We start from the raw sequence: 19,924 nt of genomic DNA on the forward strand, positions 1-19,924 counted from the left end.
GGTACTTGTAAAATTAATATATTTAAATTAGTTGGTATTCTAAATAATAAAGTATTCCACTTATTTTGTGTCTGTGTTTCTGGAAAGGTCTCCTAAACATATTAGAGTTTAGACTGGCAGGACACATGTAGCCCTACAGTACCAAATGGGGAGACCACTTGTGCTACACAGCTGGTGTCAGCAGCTGTTTGACTCTATTAGAAGCTCCAAGCCCCACATTTCAGATTTGTCTGAACAAAGAAGGGGAAGCCACTGCAGCAGACCAAACATTTCTATTTTAGTACAGCGTAAGTGTCCCCCACTCAAAACAGTTTTATTACATTTCATGCACATAAGTTATTCATGGACAAAAATATGCTGCTGGACTCACCATATGGCAAATGAAAATTGATATATTTGCAGATACATTCATATATCTAATTAGCATAAAATCAATGAGTTTCCATAATTCTAATGAGCTAATTGGACATTATTGATGTGGTGGTCATACAACATGCTGTGTCCGCATGTGGAAAATTTTGAAATAATTCAAATTAATGCTTTAGTCATGCTCTCTTGGTTTGCCATTTGCATTTTTCACTTTGATTGTTATAGAGAAATCCTAATTTTTAATGTCTTCGGCAGAAAATACAAACTAGAAAGCACAATATTCAATCAAAAAATATAAAGATCTAACAGGAAGAAATACTTTGGCCTGAGTGTAATATCAAAGGTTATCGCAGTGCATTGAATTCATTCTCTTTGGCATATTTCTCTTCCTCTGTCTGAACACATACTGGTACCTTAAACACCATCCACTGGTCCTGTAATTACCTTTTTATGTAATAAAAGTCAAGGCAATGTCTTGTTTTGTGTAAGAAACCTTTACAGATAAATCAAAAGCAATGTTGATACTTTTTGTTGTTCCTGACATCAAAACAATGAAGAAAAAGGAACATCTCTTGTTGTGACACATGCCATATTCTTTCTTTATTTCTGCACTAAGAAAGAATAAGACATAAGACAATGACATTGCCGGTTTACTTGAAATGGACAGGGAGTGAGCTCTGAAGGCTGTAAAATAACATTGGCTAAGAGCAGTGGATGGTCCCACCACAAGGAGGACAAGACAAAAGGGCACAGCAAGCCATGAATCATATGCTGCTGTCACCCGACCCCGAGCCATAACCCTTCACTGTGTGACTCTTTGTTTTGGTCTTATGTAATGAATGGTAGGCTGTGGTCTGCTTTAAGCATCCTTTGCCTCGGTATTCAAATAATGCTAACATTTTTTGACCAAAGCTTAGTTAAGTTTCTCTAAGAAGAACAGAACTGTTAAGAACAAGAAGGAACAGTTGACTTTCAACATGAGTTTGCCCTTCTGCCAAAATATTAAGTCGTTTTAAAATTTCATTTCAGTGTTTGCCGCTATCCTTTTTCATAGCGTGTTCAGGTACTGTCACTGCTAGGGCAAGGGCTCAGGATGTATGTAGTGGTATTTGTTAAACTGTAAACTGTTTGTTGTGCTTGTTCTCAGAGCAGCCACGGGTGTAAAAGGTTCATGCCAGACTCGGGATAAGACAGAGACACTTGGAGGCTGCTCAAACTGTCCTGTAGTGTGACTTTTACTTTAGCTGTTGCTACTGAGATTAAATCATTGTGGCACGGTCATTCTCCTCCTACTCATGACCCCTCAGGAAATCGCCCTCATTGCTCAGCACTAGAGATGAGATAATGAGGACAAAACCGTCCAGAAAAAAACAAACTATTGATTTTTCTATGGGAATTTCACATCATAAACAGAGTACAAGCCCTTTTAAAGAACCCTGAGGGTAAGTCATTTGCCTGATGCAGGCAAGGTTTTATATCTAAATCAATAAAGTGCACATATATGGGAATGCTAGATTGTAGCATTCAAGCTGTTCATCAAAAACTCGCTCAATACAACTGGTCTGAAAGCACTTTTTTCTTTCCAACATAGCACATATATCTGTGTTGAGCATCAGGGGCTGTTTAAAGGTCACAGCAGAAAGAAGACGTGAAACATATTGCTCAGTGAAAATTGGGTGTCCTCCTTCTCTCTCTCTCTCTCTCTCTCTCTCTCTCTCTCTCTCTCTGGCCAGTGCACTGAATACTGAGTGACAAACTGTTGGCTTATGTTAGTCTTCTGCTGGGTAGCTCAAAGGAGCACAGGGTTTGGATAGCTATCAGTGTGTCTGCAGTTATACAGCAAATGTTGCTTCATCATTTATACTTTGGATAGTAAGTCTCACTTTCCTAAAATGCACAGTTTAAAGTTTTTATACTTTATGAACATCGGCTTTGTAGTAGGCTCATAGGCAGCACGTGTTAGGACTACAGGGAAAAGACACAAGGAAAATAAGTTCTGATTTTGGAAAAGAGAATTAGATTTACCAGCTGGTGCAGGTCAAAATAAAATCTAACTGCAACATGATGAAATTCATTAAAACACAATGCTACTGTATTGATATTTAAGTATACCAAATGATCAAAGTTGGAAAGGAAATATATAGAATGTCTCTCAAACAAATTAAGGCTGCAACAAATGATTATTTTTATTAATGATTGTTCTGTTGATCATTTTTAATAGGTGTATAAAATGTCCTAAATATCGAGTCGAAATGTACTAAAACCAGTCTGTAAAATACCCACCAGGTTTATTAGACTGTAAACTCCTCCTAGGTTGCTAAAACCCCCATTTAAAACTGAGATTTCAGTGTCCTCAATGCTTGCTATGGCCCTGCCCAATTTGTCATTAGGAAACTAGAAACCAGGAAAAGCTCTTCCGCTTGTGGACTGGAGAAGTGGCCCACTTTGAGGCCTTGCAAACTGACATTTCCTCACATAGCCATTTAACAGTCTACCCACTCCACAATGTGTTTGTTTGTGCGTGTGCATGTGTGCCCGTGTATGAATGCAAGGGTGAAATTACAGAGCAGTAGTGTGGTTAATTGAACAGGGAGGCCTATACTTATCCTCTTTCTCTCTCTCCCAGGTCTCCTTGCAGCCAATAGGAGCAGGCTTTTTGCACAGACAGTGCAGCCAGTGCAGTGTCTCTCTCTCTCTCTCTCTCTCTCTCTCTCTCTCTCTCTCTCTCTCTCTCTCTCTCTCTTAGCCTTTCAGTAAAGCACACTCAGTTTGGCTTTAAGGCCTATCGCCTGCTGTGTCCTCTGCCAAGACTTCTGGGAGGAAAAACAGAGAAAGTTGAATTAAAATCGGGTGATTTTTTTTTTTGGCAAGTGGCTTCTATCCTCAGGATGTTTGGGAGCAGAACTGGGAAGACAAGAAAGCAATCTAACTAGGTCTCCTATGACACTCACATAAATATCGCAATACAAATTTGGGCATTGGTCACCTCCTTTTTTTAAATAAGTTTTCTCACATAATAACCCTCGATTAAAATAATGAGTGAGGTTTTGTCACTGTGCGTCAGTTAAGAGTGAGGGGTAGAAAATGAGGTTAAAAAGCGCTTTGGATTGAAATGAAATATTCATGAATCAAATTTAAATAAGCTAAAAAAAGACAACTACCCAGATGCTAAGGTAGGCTGCTCAGCAACAGTATTTTGGTAATTCTTTATAAGTATTGAATCCTGAGCTATTTTGGTGGTAGCAGCGAATGTGCAGTGCCAGTCAAAACTGATAGGAAAGCTTGTGAGTTAAAGACCTCGCCTAGAAGAAGTTCAGCTAAATAGGCTTTTGCGCTCTGATATTTTACATATATTTAAACTGTTTAATTGAGCTTCTACAGCAATAAAATATTGCATCCCCCCTATCTGCTTCATGGATGCTGTTATGAAGCTAAATCTGCTCCAGCCTCGAAAGAGACCAATAAAGCATTACTTAAAGTATTTCACATTTTGTCCCCAAAACTCACTAGCTTTAAAAGTGTATCACAAGATAAAAGTAAAAAAAGGTTCCTTAGTTGGACTTTTCAGCCACAGTAGACTTCTGCAGTGAACTTACTGTGAAGTTTGCTGTGAATATTTTGAAAGATTCAAAAGTAATCTGAAAGTCCACAGACTACTTTCACATTTACAGGGCTTTACCTATAAAAATACATCTCCAGTGTCGGAAGAACTATGCAGATAATTTACTTACTTAGTAAGTAATACTACAACAATATGACAGTGCATAAGTATGAATAGCTAAATGTAATTAAAGTATGAAAAGTAAAAGTACTCATTGTGTAAAATTACTCATTTCATAGTGTCATATAGGATAATTATCACCGGTGCATTAACTTGTGAGTAGCATTTTTTTGTTGTGGTTGGTCAAGGTGATTTTCAATACCAAACAATGGGCAGTTGAATCAGCAAAACCCTCCAAATGTATAAACACATTTATATGACTAAATCAAAAACCTTATTTTAAAAGTGCAGTCTAAATATTTCCACCAGTTTTTTTGGAATTAAGTGTCTTCCTCGAAACAAGACACAATAAGGCAAGCAACACTAGAATAGGAAAATTAAGAAAGAAGTGGAAATATTGCAATTTGATCATTTCACTTTCGATCAGATTTAAATGACTTGATAAGAGGGAGATGTTTTTTCACTGAATAATACAATTGTTTTAAAACATGCATATGTTTTGTATGACAAAAATCTGCAAAAGAACCAGTCTCCAAAGCTGTCAGAACTAAAAGTACAATATAATTTTTCAAAAAATGGAAATACTGCAAAGTACACTTACCTCAGAACTGTAGTTAACTACAGTACTTGAGTAAATGTTCCCAGTTACATTCCACGAACATGGACATCCCTCTTCTTAATACAATACATTATTTCAGTGTTTATTCGTGGCAGTCACCTCTAATCAATGGTGTTAAAGTGGCTCTTTTACCTCTGGATCCATATTACCACTAAATCCAGAAGAAAATAAAACAGTTTTTCTTTTTCATGAAATGATTAACTCCTGTGAGCAACATTACTTCTGACATCAAAGCCCTACAAAAACTCTACTAAAGCAAGCCAAACTGACCCCAACACAAGCAATCAAGCAAAGGGTGACTTAAGGTCACTAAATTAGTATGTGCCAGATGAAAATGGTAATTTACCATGATAATGCTCTAAAATGTTTGGTCAAGCACAAGCGTCCCCTCCCCTATTTGTCATGATAAGTCAGATCACACTCGATTGAGTCACATGAGTTGAAAATAATAACTAGCCTTAAAGAAATTTAATTGAACATAGGTTACTCTTTCCTGATGTCCCACTGAGACACTTCATGGTATAATAGCATAACTTGACTTTGGGTCAAAGTTAAAGTTTCATGGCAGTTGATCTAACAAAGACTAGAGAAACTAGAATTACAACCTTGCGGTCGGATGCCTCCACCAACCTATCAATTTGCGGTTTACGTCTGTCCAGACTTGTATATAGTGAAGACTTTAAATCAATTTAATAAAAGGTATTAAGTGTGTTTTGGATGCTTAATGCACATAAACCTGGCAACACAAAATATCTATACAATCACCACAGTTTTAAGATTAGTCTCACCAATTTAGTATACAAACAAATGTGAAATATGATCACAATCTCTACTTCTGTTCCTGAGTTATTGCGTTGAATAATACAAAAAGCATTTTTGCAAAACATTATGATGTTACAGTGAAGTTATCGCATGGCCAGACCTCACATTTTACTTACCTTACTCTACAGTGCTGTGGAATAAGGTCTGGCTACACCACATATACATTCTGGGATAGGAGAAAAAAACTCTCTGGGTTGTTTGCATTTCTTTAAACCAATCACAATTGTCTTGAGCGACGCTAAGCTCTGGACGCAGGGGCGTTGGCTCTGCAAAATAAATCTCGGGAAACAACTTGTTTTGGTGTCATAAAAAAGTCATAGTATAGTATGTCATGGAAATGTCATAAAAGTCATTGTATAGTATGTCATGTAAGTTATAGTATAGTATGTCATGAAAGTCATAGTATGTCTTAAAAAGTAATAGTCATTAAAAAAAATGTCTGAAAAAGTCATAATATAGTTTACCATAAAAAGTCATAGTATAGTATGACATGGAAATATAAGTCATAGTGTAGTGTGTCATAAAAGTCACAGTATAGTATGTCAATAAAGGGATAGAAAAGTAAAAGAATAGTATGTCTAAAAAAATTTAAAAAGTCATAACATAGTATGTCAAAAGAAGTGATTAAATAGTCATAGTATAGTATGTCGAAAAAGTCATAGTATAGTATATTGAAAAAGTCATAGTATAGTATGTCGAAAAAAGTCGTAGTATTGTATGTCCAAAAAAGTGATAAAAAGTGTTAGTATAGTATGTCGAAAAACGCTGTGTATAGCATGTCGAAAAAAGTCCTACTGTAGTATGCCGAAAAAAGTGATAAAAAGTTATAGTATAGTGTGTTGAAAAACGTCATAGTATAGCATGTCGAAAAAAAGTTATGAAAACGTAATGCATAGTATGTCGAAAAAAGTCATAGTATAGTATGTTGAAAAAAGTGATAAAAAAGTCATAGTATAGAATGTTGACAAAAGTCATAGAATAGTATGTCAAAAAAAGTGATAAAAAATGAGCTATCTGACCTGAAAGAAAAGTACAGTATATGTATGTTTTTGGCATATTTGTCTCTATCACTTCAAAACTTACTGGAACATATAAGATGTGAACACTCAATCGCCTGTCTTCTAATCATACACTTTTCACCCTAAGCTATCTGCCCTAACACATATCGCTATGTTTTAGTCTTATTTTTACTTTTCCTAAGTAGAAGAAAGTCATAGTATAGTAATTCGAAAAAAGTGATAAAAGTGACAGCATAGTATGTCGAAAAACGTCATAGTATAACATGTCGAAAAAAGTGATAAAAAAAATGTCATAGTATAGCATGTCGAAAAAAGTCATAAAAAAGTCATAGTATAGTATGTCGAAAAACGTCATAGTATAACATGTCGAAAAAAGTGATAAAAAAAAGTCATAATATAGTATGTTGAAAAAAAGTTATAGTATAGTGTGTCGAAAAAAGTCATACTATAGTATGTTGAAAAAAGTGATAAAAAATGAGCTATCTGACCTGAAAGAGAAGTATATGTTTTTGGCATGTTTGTTTCTTTCACTCAGTATATTGGCCCCTTAAAACTCACTGTAACATATAAGATTTGAACACTCAACCTTCAGCAGGAAACCGATGGAGTGCCTTCTCCAGGTAGGGAATGAGTCCTTACCCCAAGTGAAGGAGTTCAAGTACCTTGGGGTCTTGTTCGCGAGTGAGGGGACAATGGAGCGGGAGATTGGTCGGAGAATCGGCACAGCAGGTGCGGTATTACATTCAATTTATCGCACCGTTGTGACGAAAAGAGAGCTGAGCCAGAAGGCAAAGCTCTCAATCTACCGGTCAGTTTTTGTTCCTACCCTCACCTATGGTCATGAAGGCTGGGTCATGACCGAAAGAACAAGATCCAGGGTACAAGCGGCTGAAATGGGTTTCCTCAGGAGGGTAGCTCCCTTAGAGATAGGGTGAGAAGCTCAGTTATCCGTGAGGAGCTCGGAGTAGGGCCGCTGCTCCTTTGCGTCGAAAGGAGCCAGTTGAGGTGGTTCGGGCATCTGGTAAGGATGCCCCCTGGGCGCCTCCCTAGGGAGGTGTTCCAGGCACGTCCAGCTGGGAGGAGGCCTCGGGGGAGACCCAGGACTAGGTGGAGGGATTATATCTCTAACCTGGCCTGGGAACGCCTCGGGATCCCCCAGTCGGAGCTGGTTAATGTGGCCCGGGAAAGGGAAGTTTGGGGTCCCCTGCTGGAGCTGCTACCCCCGCGACCCGACCCCGGATAAGTGGATGAAGATGGATGGATGGATGGACACTCAACCTTCTGTCTTACAGTCATACTCTTATCACCCTAAGCTAGTGCAGATGTTATTTCTGTAGCATATTTGTCTCCTTCACTTAGTATATTGGACCTTAAAACTTACTGAAACATATAAGATTTAAACACCCAACCTCAAAAAAAGTGTCAATAAAAGTCATAAAAAAGTCATAGTATAGTATGTCGAAAAAGTCATAGTGTAGCATGTCGAAAAAAGTCATAAAAAAGTCATAGTATAGTATGTCAAAAAAGTCATAGTATAGCATGTCGAAAAAAGTGAAAAAAAGTTATAATATAATATGTTGAAAAATGTCATAGTATAGTATGTCAGGAAAAAGTCATAGTATAGTATGTCGAAAAAAGTGATAAAAAAGTCATAGTGTAGCATGTTGAAAAAAGTCATAATAAAGTCAAAGTATAGCACGTTGAAAAAAGTCATCATATAGCATGTCGAAAAAAGTCATAGTGTAGCATGTCGAAAAAAGTGAAAAAAGTCATAATATAATATGTTGAAAAAAGTCATAGTGTATCATGTCGACAAAAAGTCATAGTATAGTATGTCGAAAAAAGTGATAAAAGAGTCATAGTATAGTATGTCGAAAAACATCATAGTATAGCATGTTGAAAAAAGTCATAGTATAGCATGTCGAAAAAAGTGATAAAAAGTCATAGTTTAATATGTTGAAAAAAGTTATAAAACAGTATTTGTCTCTTTCACTCAGTATATTTGCCTTCAAAACTCACTGAAAGATATGAAATTTGAACACTCAACCTTCTGTCTTACAATCATACTCTTATCACCCTAAGCTATCTGAGCTGACACAAATGGTATTTTTGTAGCATATTTGTCTCCTTCACTTATTATATTGGACCTTAAAACTTACTGAAACATATACGATTTAAACACCCAACCTTCTGTCTTCCAATCATAGTCTTATCACCCTAAGCTATACACCCTAACACATGTTGCTATGTTTTAGTCATATTTGTCTCTTCCTAAGTAGAAAAAAGTGATAGTATAGTAATTCGAAAACTGAAAAAAGTGATAGTATAGTAATTCGAAAAAAGTGATAAAAGTGATAGTATAGTATGTCAAAAAAAGTCATAGTATAGCATGTCGAAAAAAAGTCATAATAAAGTCATAGTATAGTATGTCGAAAAAGTCATAGTGTAGCATGTCGAAAAAAAGTCATAATAAAGTATAGTATAGTATGTCGAAAAAAGTCAAAGTATAGCATGTTGAAAAAAGTCATAGTATAGCATGTTGAAAAAAGTCATAAAAAAGTCAAAGTATAGCATGTTGAAAAAAGTCATAGTATAGCATGTCGAAAAAAGTTATAGTATAGTATGTCAAAAAAGTGATAAAAAGTCATAGTTTAGTATGTTGAAAAAAGTTATAAAACAGTGTTTGTCTCTTTCACTCAGTATATTGGCCCTCAAAACTCACTGAAAGATATGAGATTTGAACACTCAACCTTCTGTCTCCCAATCACACACTTAGCACCCTAAGCTATCCACCCTAACACATGTTGCTATGTTTTAGTCATATTTGTCTCTTCCTAAGTAGAAAAAAGTCATAGTATAGTAATTCGAAAACTGATAAAAGTGATAGTATAGTAATTCGAAAGAAGTGATAAAAGTGAAAGTATTGTATGTCAGAAAAAAAAAAATCATAATATAGTATGTTGAAAAATGTCATAGTATAGCATGTTGAAAAAAGTCATAGTATAGCATGTTGAAAAAAGTCATAGTATAGCATGTCGAAAAAAGTTATGGTATAGTATGTCGAAAAAAGTGATAAAAAGTCATAGTTTAGTATGTCGAAAAAAATAATAGTATAGTGTGTCGAAAAAAGTCATACTATAGTATGTCGAAAAAAGTGATTAAAAAAAAGTCATAGAATAGTATGTCAAACAAAGTGATAAAAAATGAGCTATCTGACCTGAAAGAGAAGTATATGTTTTTGGTATATTTGTCTCTTTCACTCAGTATATTGAAAACTCAACAAAACCTTCAAAAACTCACTGCAACATGTAAAACTTGAACACTTAACCTTCTGTCTTCCAATCATACGCTAATCACCCAAGCTATCTGAGTTGCTGTAAGAGTAAAAGTGATAAAAAAGTCATAGTATAGTATGTTGAAAAAAGTGATAAAAAATGAGCTATCTGACCTGAAAGAGAAATATATGTTTTTGGCATATTTGTCTCTTTCACTCAGTATATTGGCCCCTTAAAACTCACTGTAACATATAAAATTCAAACACTCAACCTTCTGTCTTACAATCATACTCTTATCACCCTAAGCTATCTGACCGGACACAAATGTTATTTTTGTAGCATATTTGTCTCCTTCACTTATTATATTGGACCTTAATACTTACTGAAACATATAAGTTTTGAACACCCAACCTTCTGTCTCTCAATCATACACTTATCACCCTAAGCTATACACCCTAACACATGTTACTATGTTTTAGTCATATTTGTCTCTTCCTAAGTAGAAAAAAGTCATGGTACAGTAATTTGAAAACAGTGATAAAAGTGATAGTATAGTAATTTGAAAAAAGTGATAAAAGTGATAGTATAGTAATTTGAAAAAAGTGATAAAAGTGATAGTATAGTAATTTGAAAAAAGTGATAAAAGTGATTATAAATAAAGTGAGTATAGTATGTTAGAAAAAGTCATATTATAGTATGTCGAAAAAAGTGATAAAAAAGTCATAGTATAGCATGTCAAAAAAAGTTATAAAAAAGTCATACATTCATTTCATAAAAAGCTATAAAATAGTATACCATACAAATATCATAACATGTTATAGTATAGTTTGTCATAAAATTGTTTAGTTTTTATTAAAAAAAAGTCATGGGTGTCATAAAAGGTCATAGTATAGTGTGTCATTAAAAAGTATGTCTGAAAAAGTCATAGTATAGTTTAACATAAAATATCATATTATATAGTATGTCATAAAAAATCATAGTATAGTATGCCATAACAATGTCTGATTGCATTGATTCAATTTAAATTAAATTAATTTTCAACCTCAACCGAAACAATTGGATTGCAGACTGTGAAGCTGCACTATTTAAAGAGTTGGTGGAGACTAAAGCTGAATATAGGACTTATATTTTTCAAGTGGTCAAAAAACATGAAGCTAAATGAATGATGATGTTGCTCATTGTCTGTTGGATATATAATCACGCAAGTGTTTGATAACGTGTTCGCCATTTCGACAACTTCATATGTTCATAATATCCCAATGTTTTGTTTACCTCAAAAATAGGAAAAAAGCAGGTAAACAAAATGATTGAAGGAAACTAGAAATCCATCTGTGATCTCCAGCTTTCTCTGTCTCTCTATTTACCTTCACCTTCTCAATATTTACCTTCACCTTAATATTTCGCAACATGGATTCTCTACCAAATATTGTATACAATAAGTCAGTCAACAAACACAGAGGGCAAGTTCAAAGCAGTTTTAATCGCATTAATTCATTTACAAGTCTAAGCATTTTCATTGTTAAATTGCCATTTTCATTCTTATCTTCTCCATGCAGTGTCATCATGAATTAAACAGCAAACACAGACCATGAACACAAAGCCTATTTTCTTCCTGACAAATCCATAAAAATTTGAAATCCGTGGTTAATTACATGTTAACAGAACAAGTGGAATCCATTTTCCAAACCTTCCGGACCTTTGGTTACATAACTTGCTAAAAAGTTTCTCACTGCATTGATTGCCAGTCATCCCATTATATATCCACATAAACATTAACAGTTCTCAAAGCAAATACTTTTCTTTGTAAAAAAAACAATGATCTCTGTTCCTGCTGTCTGGTCCTGATCACTTAGGGTCAATCATAACCACATGGCTTGCCGTGCTTCATGTTATAAGCACAGGTTCGGCCCAGGTTGGTCCCCTGCAGGAGTAGATCGCAGAGTTGGTCAAGGCAAAGGAAGATCAGGAGGGGGGCGACAAGGACGTAGATACCCCCTATAGCGATGCTGAGGGGCCAGCCAATGAAGAACAGAACCAACAGCCAGATGATGGACCAGAAACATGACACACAACTGGCCATCCTAGTCTGGGAGAAAGGGAGAAAGATGAGAGTGGCTAATAAAAGTGGACATCCGCATGCTTTGCAAAGCCAGAGACATACAACTATAACTGATCATTGGAATTTGGGAGGAAAGCTGACAGAAGTGCACTTCAGGATCACTACAACAGCATCAAAGTCAGTTCCTGTGAGCGGCCATGCCTCTTCAGCGGTGATAGGAGATTATCAGATTGAAACGTGCCCTGTTGATGATATGGATGTACTTGTCGGGATTAGGCAGTGGCCTTGACAAAGCATGATAAACTGGCAACCTCAAGCAATAACCACCAGGCCTGTCTGCCTGGTGAGGTCAACAGGCTTACATGGTGTTGAAGACCAACGCTGGCACATTAGTCAGCCACTAATAGCAGATCAGCGGAGATCATGCATAACTTTGGTAATGAGCATTACTTTCTCTGTCAACGCTGATAAGAAACAGTGACCAGGAGTATGATTTGCTGCTATTTTGAGCTATAAAAATGCCTGTTGTATTATCTGTGATGTAAAATTGGAATGCTGTGCAATGTGTGAACTCTCCCTACCAGATGATTTGTGCATATATATATATATAGTGGCAAACATATAAGAAGAGGTTCGCAACAGTGGAATTACATTTTTCCTAAGAAATGCAATATTAAACGAGAGGATTTTTTTTTTTTAAATCCACCAGAAAAATCTGCCCTGAGGCCCAGCCTTGAAGTTGAGATTGTAGAACTGGTCGTTTTAGAAGTGTGAAAGTGTTGTGCACTGTCATGCTGATTCCCTAATCCTGTTTTAGCTTTAAGACACAATGGTCAGATGTTTCCCCCCTCTGGGCACTACTGTCTTGACGATGTAATGTGTAATATCCTGTTGTGACACTAGTGTCACATATGGTTGGGCAATAAACGACTCATTCAACGCGAGTGTGTCCTACGGTGAATCCTATGCTTTTGGAAAACGCCTTCACAATAAAGTAAAAAAAGGGCAGAATAGCATTGCACAAACTGTCATAGCCTTAAACGTCAAATAAAAGACTTCATCTTTCTCTGCTGTACTTCCCTTAAATTCTTCCTCTTGCACCTCATATATCTTGTTTGTGTACTGTTACATTTACTGCAAGCCCTTTAAAATGACTGAATAAGGGACCATTCGGTATTTATGGAATGGACCACCGGAGGAAAATAGGGGAGGGTCATGTCTTTTTATTCTTTGTTGAGGGGAGGGTCATCCAAATTTTTTTAGTCTAGGGGGGAGGGTCACCCAACTTTTGTATTTGTGAGAACAGCAACATTTCAAAGTGGTTTGTTTGGTGCATATTTATCCATGTAGCTCCATGTAGCTCTCTCAGTCTTGGCCCCTATCGCTAGCAGATGGGTCCCTCCCTATTTAGTCAGCCAGACAATTTGAACTGTAGCTTTAATGTGGGATTTCCCAAACTGAATAAATCCCGCTCACACATATAAACACAAAACTGCTTTGCTAGCTCCATCGTGTTGTAACTAAGACATCTGATGAAAAAATAATTGTATTCATTAGCATGATTGTCGTACTGTTTAGTTAAAAAACATCCAAAACACCATACGAAAAAAATAATGGACCAGACACAAGCTTTTATTTTGAAAAGTCAAAGCTTGTGGACTGCACCAAGCCGGGAGGGCATGAGACGGGAGGTCTATATATATATATATATATATATATATATATATATATATATATATATATATATATATATATATATATATATATAAACGACAGCCTTTTCAAGGCATTTGAGAAGGAAGGAGTGGTAGCATGCAAGCTCCCAAATTGACGCTCGTCTGAGAAATGGAGTTTTGGATAATGTTCAGCTTTGGCAGCTTTACCTATATGTTAAAATATACAATGACAGAGGAAGCCTAGTGACGAGTCCATAGAAACCAGTGTTGGATGTGTTATTTCCCAGTGTGCTTTGCTGAATGGTCTCAATGTTTTATTGTTTTACTTCATGTGAATACTAGTTTACTAGATGAATAAATTAGTATTTGAAGTAATGCAGTAATGCAGGAAGTATGCATTTAGTTTCCATGCTTATTGTGTTTCAACAACAACGTTATTGAGTAAATCTACTGAAATGGCCACCACACCATAACAGAGCAGTGTGTGTAAGATGAGAATGCAGAGGTTTAGTCGTGCATATCATGGCTGTAAAAAAAACAATGGCTATCTGTATGTCTTTGCCAAGAGCAAACCAGTACAGAAGGCACCAATACATTGTTGGGGAGTATTGTATCATTTTGGAGAGTTATCCAAAATGTATTGCTGGTGAAGGGAGGGTCAGGTCTATTTTGACTAAAGGTCCCAAAACTCCTCCAATGGCGCCTGAAATAAATAACGAACAGTCCCTAACCAAAATTATGTTTTGTAAAAATGCCTCCTTCAATTCGAAACTCTTTTTAAGTGTTGCAGCATAAAATACTTTTGTGGCAAATTACAAGTCTGTATAAACAATAACATACCGTCTGTGCTCATGACCAAATGTACATTATCAGTTTTACTGCATGCCGTTAGTCTCTGTGACACATCAGCCCATAGCAAAGGTTAGAAGTGAGAGCTTTGCAAAGTAACTATTAACCTAAGGAATACCTGTCGTATGAGTATAAAAGACATATTCACCTTCAGCAAAGAAAGGTTCTGGAGAAAGTGTGCTCCTGATCTCCTTCTTGTTTGTAGCTATTCCTTCCCGTCTCCCAGAACCTGCTCGAGACTTGCAGAGATGTTATGTGAGAGCAGTAGCCACTTCCCACCAGTTAGCTCTAATTTACTACAAGGCACCACAGGCAACTGAATTCTCAAGAGGCCAGCTGGGAGAAAACAGAAATATAGTAACTGGAAGGCTTAGCAGAGGGAGGATATTACACAATGCATGTGACTCAAAAAGAAGTATGCTTGCTGTCATGGGTTTGTAGAGGTGTAATTAGTGATATATATGACAGAACACTATGCACATTTGTGTTATGGCTGCATACAAGTATATTGTGTCAATGTACATTCATTAAGTATAAATCATAAAATATTTCAGCATCATGTGATATACACTGTGTTCCAAATTATTATGCAAATTATATTTTACTCTGATTTTCCTAAATAGTCGATGCAAATGACAGTCAGTATAATTTTCAAGTCACCAACCGTTAGGGTATAAGTCAAATTTCACTGAACAAACCACCCAATGAAAACACAATTATGCACAACAGAGTTTCAAAACATTGTATAGGTTGTAAAGAACTGAAAATGGTAATTTGCTGAATTTGCAGCATTAGAAGGTCATATTTACTGAAATCAAAAGCTATTTCAATCATACACATCTTAACAGGGCAAGTTACATGAAGAGATTTGTGGCTGATTCAGAGCATACACGGGTTTGTGCAGATAAAGGCATAATGAGGAAGGTTTCTGCCAGACAAATTCATCGGATTAAGAGAGCAGCCGCTAAAATGACATCACAAAGCAGCAAACAGGTATTTGAAGCTGCTGGTCCCGCGAACCTCAAGGTGTAGGATCCTCCAGAGGCTTGCAGTCGTGCATAAACCTACTATTCTGCCACCCCTATCCAATGCTCACAAGCAGAAACGGTTGCAGTGGGCCCAGAAATACATGAAGACTAATTTTCAAACAGTCTTGTTTACTGATGAGTGCCGTCATAGGCTGATATGGGCATAAAAGGAGAGAAACCCATGGTGTGGCCCCCATCCTCCCCTGACCTCAACCCTATTGAGAACCTTTGGAGCATCCTCAAGCAAAAGATCTATGAGGGTGGGAGAATTTGCATCAAAACAGCAGCTCTGGGAGGCTATTCTGACATCCTGCAAAGAAATTCCATCAGAAACTCTCCATTAATCCACTTAATGGATGCAGGAATTGTGAAGGTGATATCAAAGAAGGGCTCCTATGTTAACATGGAACTTGCCCTGTTAAGATGTGTTTGATTGAAATAGCTTTTGATTTCAGTAAATATGACCTCCTAATGCTGCAAATTCAGCAAATGACCATTTTCAGTTCTTTACAATCTATACAATGTTTTGAAATTCTGTTGTGCATAATAATTTGGAACAGTGCATTTTGAGTTTTTTTATTTTTGAAAAAAATACAGTTTTCATTGGGTGGTTTGTTCAGTGAAATTTGACTTATACCCTAACGGTTGGTGACTTGAAAATTATACTGTCATTTGCATCGACTATTTAGGAAAATCAGAGTAAAATATAATTTGCATAATAATTTGGAACACAGTGTATATCACATGATGCTGAAATATTTTATGATTTCTACTTAATGAATGTACATTGACACAATATACTTGTATGCAGCCATAACACAAATGTGGTCTTGTCTTATGGGCTTTATGCCAAAACCGCAGCCGACAGGGATTATCTTCCTTTTCTGACCTCTCATTGTAATCCTTTCCTCGGCCGACAGACAGGCATATCCTACTACTCTAGAATACTGTACTCATGAGAACTTTGACCAGGAGTGCCCTGCTCTCAGAAGATAGAAAAATAGTTGTTACATGGCTCCATACTTGACTAAATGCAGAAAATATGCCTCTCCACATCTATCAACACATGGTACTCCATCAGGTCTTTAGACTGGCCCGGGCTAGAGCAGCTGTGCAGCTGACCTGTTCTCTCAGCCTGCCTGAGGTATGATGTAACAACAACCAACCTCTGGTGCATGATAATGAATGAATTTCCAGTCTATGTTTTTGCCTGCAGGACTGTGAACTGGGTTAACCTCTTCATCTTAAGTTAACTTGTTTAAATTACCAAGACTTGGGTTGGAACTTTTGAGCAGTTGTTTTGATGTCCACACAAATATTAGGCCTGAAATTGTTTTCTTAAATTTGCTCATCAAACCTCATCTTTGAAAAATGACCCAGCTGACATATGCTATTCTGCAGAGCACTGTGATGTTAGTACTCTACACAAAGTTATGAATGGCAGAGGATTTAAGGCTTGCTGGTTAAGTGACTGTGTACATCCAGAGGGCGAAATCCCCCAGCATGCACACTGGCCCTCGGGTGAAGTGACTGACCTACAAATGCAGCTTAGTCGCAGCTTGTGTAGCTGGTATAGGCTTAGCCAATCAGATTTGAGTTGTGCTTAAAGCAAAGCTGGAAAGCAGATGAATGGAAGTATCATGGCAGAGATATTTTAACAAAGCTTAAACATGTTGATTATACACTGTATTTGTTGGTCACTGTGCGTATGAGAATGATATAGATTAGAACCTCTTTTAAAGTATTATAGGCTCTGGTGGTTGCACATATAATGAAACATGTCAGAGACAATAAAGGATTTGCATTTTTATTTATTTTTTATAAAAAAAGTACTAATGGTTACAAAATTGAATGTTCTAGAAAAATGAATGAAACATTATCACCAGGATCTCCTTTCAGTAGAAAACTAATTCAGAATCACTGATTCGCCTGAATCCTTTTTTAAGGGACAGTCCACTTGGTCCCCTAAATAGCTGAGGGCCCTTAATTTAACAATAGTCCCGTATGTGGATGCTCTACTGCTTTTGCTCCTCTCCACTGTCCTCCCCGTCACTGTCGCTGTCTCTGCCTGGATGCTCTGGCATCTTAGCATGGCCCACTGTATCTTGATTTTCTTCCTTCTCACTGGTGTCCTCCGAGTTTGGCTCTGAGGTTGCCTCTCCTTCTGGGGTTTCCTGCTCCATGGGGGTTTCTTCCTGCGGCTCCCCAGAGCTAACTGGCGCTTCCTCGACCACAGCAACCGTCTTGGTTTGTTGTGGAGGCATAGCCAGTTTCTGCTGTTGCTGGTAAAAAGCCAAAGGAAAGGACAAACAACCTTTAGTTATTATAATATTAACTATTAATGTCCAAGGCAATGTAGTATACATACACCATCTAAGCAAACCTTTCCCCCTCCGTCATGTCATATTCCTCTTTTTAAGTTGGCACAAGACAATGTCAATGTGACAGTAAGTGTAGTGAAAATAAAATCACTTAATATGCTTGGCTTGTGGCCTGTTAATTCTCCACATGCACAACTACAGCAACTATTTTACATCTGACCTATTTACTGTTCTGCATTAAAGTTAAACAATACTAAAATAGTGACTAGGGAGAGACAGTGGCAGCTTTTAGCACTGCTTCAGTGCTTAATGTCATAAGACTTAAAGAAAGTTAAATACAAACGTGTTAGTATAATGTGTGTACGCTCAACATAGTAAAAGTACCAGTTTTAAATAGTCTTAGTAATATCATCCTGTCTTCTATCTATGTCTTCAATGAGACAGCAACAGTACTGCACTGCTGGTTGTTTTGAATGATACAGTAGTACATCATTTGACACTGTGTATTCATCAAGGGTTTTTACCTGTTTGTACTTCTGGGAGGTCTGGATCATGTGCATGTACATATTATACACCAGGTTGGTCATCTCTGGCATGTTCTTAATGATTTGGTCTGGCTGTCCAGAAGCATCTCTCTGAGGAAAGGAAAGGAAAGAAAAAATATCAGTAAGAGAAAGATAGTTATGAATCCAGGATGTGATGGTAATGAAGAAGTATACCTGCCTTGTTAGCAGGAACCACATGGTAAACTACTGATCTGACATAAATTACAACTGCCGGCTACCTGCTTGGTATTTGAAAGCAAATTTCTCACTTGCTGCTCACGTACTATCAAAAAAGAGTCGAGAATGCAGAGTTTGTAATTTGACAATATTAGTATGCAGACAGAGTCTTACAGCCTAAACTGAGGAGTGAGGAGAGCAGAATATTCAATCTGCTGGGCTGTTACCTCCTAAATACAGGGGTGATGGTCACAGAGGCCCTTAGGGCATCAAGTGAATGCGCTGATGGCTTTAGCACTGTAAAACTTAACTGTGTGTGGTTTTATTACTGTAAAACTAAGTAAAAACATCAAGGCATTTATGAGTCTCCCAGTGATTTGAGTGTGATTAGACATTTAGCTTTACCATCTGTCAAATACTATCCAACAGCGCTGTAAATATGTATATATCCATATGGAGCATTACACAGCAGTGTTGTCTGTTGCTTCTGAAACAGCACTGTTAAGTAGCCTGTGAAAGTTCTGGTCGAGTATTGCCAGACAAAAATCTAACTGCATCTGCGTGTAAGCAGCAGGGGTTTACTGACTCCAGATAGACGGGCTAAGCAGGGGCCACATGTGTGTGCCCAAAAGAGCTGTCGCCCACGGGGATGAACACTCTAGAGTCAGAGAAAGTGTCAGAGGCTATGGGGTATTTTAGACACCCCGGTTGCCACACACGCCAGTCACAGAGACACAGTTACCAGACAACAGTCGTCTCATGCTGGCCTGGCGGGATTTGGGGGAGTGTTTTTGCCTTCTGACCTTCCAGGGTTAATTATAGCCAGGCCTGTGTTTCCCATGCTTGCAGATGGCCTCAGCTGAATGCTGTTAACAGGCCAGGGCCAATGGGTAAAGCTGCTGTAAGACTTGGGACTGTTAAGAACTAAAGGGAAAGAGGATGCCATTCAGTATATAGAGGCAGGATTAGGCAGAGTCAGGGGGCTGTGTTAGGATGTTGGGAGAGTGCAACAGTTATATGGAAATGGGAGCTGATGTGAAAAGTAAGCTTGGTTCTTATCGGCAAATATGGAGCTTGAGTGCAAATTTAATTGAGTACAAGATTATGGTGCTTTAAGAAAGTGGTGTGTGCATGCAAGCGTACATACCGGCTGTTCCTGGCTGTAGTATTCATGCGGCCTGATGTGTAGCTGCATGGGTCTGGCAGTGAGCTGGTTGAAGACAGGAGTCAGCTCAAAGCAGTTTTGAAACAACGACACCCGGGCAAAGATGTACAAACCAAGTCTGGCTCTTGACATGGCCACCACCAGACGCCTTACATCCCTGTAGAGTTATAGAAGAAAACATATCGTTAATAAATTGGTTTGACAAAATGGAAGAAACAATCAAAGTGGGATGAAAGTGTAAAATTGTAAGAGGAGAGGAAATCATGTGTAGCAAAAACA

General features: G+C 37.4%; 1 protein-coding gene across 2 annotated transcripts in view; it reads right to left on the reverse strand.

The window, feature by feature from the left end:
* Positions 1–17,230: 17,230 nt before the first annotated feature.
* Positions 17,231–19,924, reverse strand: part of aqr (aquarius intron-binding spliceosomal factor) — a 53,346-nt gene continuing 50,652 nt past the window's right edge. Inside the window, exons 34-36 of one of the 2 annotated variants that reach the window (XM_078277047.1) lie at positions 19,628–19,802; positions 18,283–18,393; positions 17,231–17,713 (exon numbers count right to left, since the gene is read on the reverse strand). In XM_078277047.1, the coding sequence (XP_078133173.1) occupies positions 17,453–17,713; positions 18,283–18,393; positions 19,628–19,802 (547 nt within the window). In that variant the 3' untranslated portion in view covers positions 17,231–17,452. Of the gene's footprint in view, positions 17,720–18,282; positions 18,394–19,627; positions 19,803–19,924 lie in introns of both variants that reach the window. The other variant, XM_078277046.1, reaches the window with a different exon arrangement.

Source organism: Sander vitreus, chromosome 20, assembly GCF_031162955.1.
Source record: "Sander vitreus isolate 19-12246 chromosome 20, sanVit1, whole genome shotgun sequence".
NCBI lineage: Eukaryota > Metazoa > Chordata > Actinopteri > Perciformes > Percidae > Sander > Sander vitreus.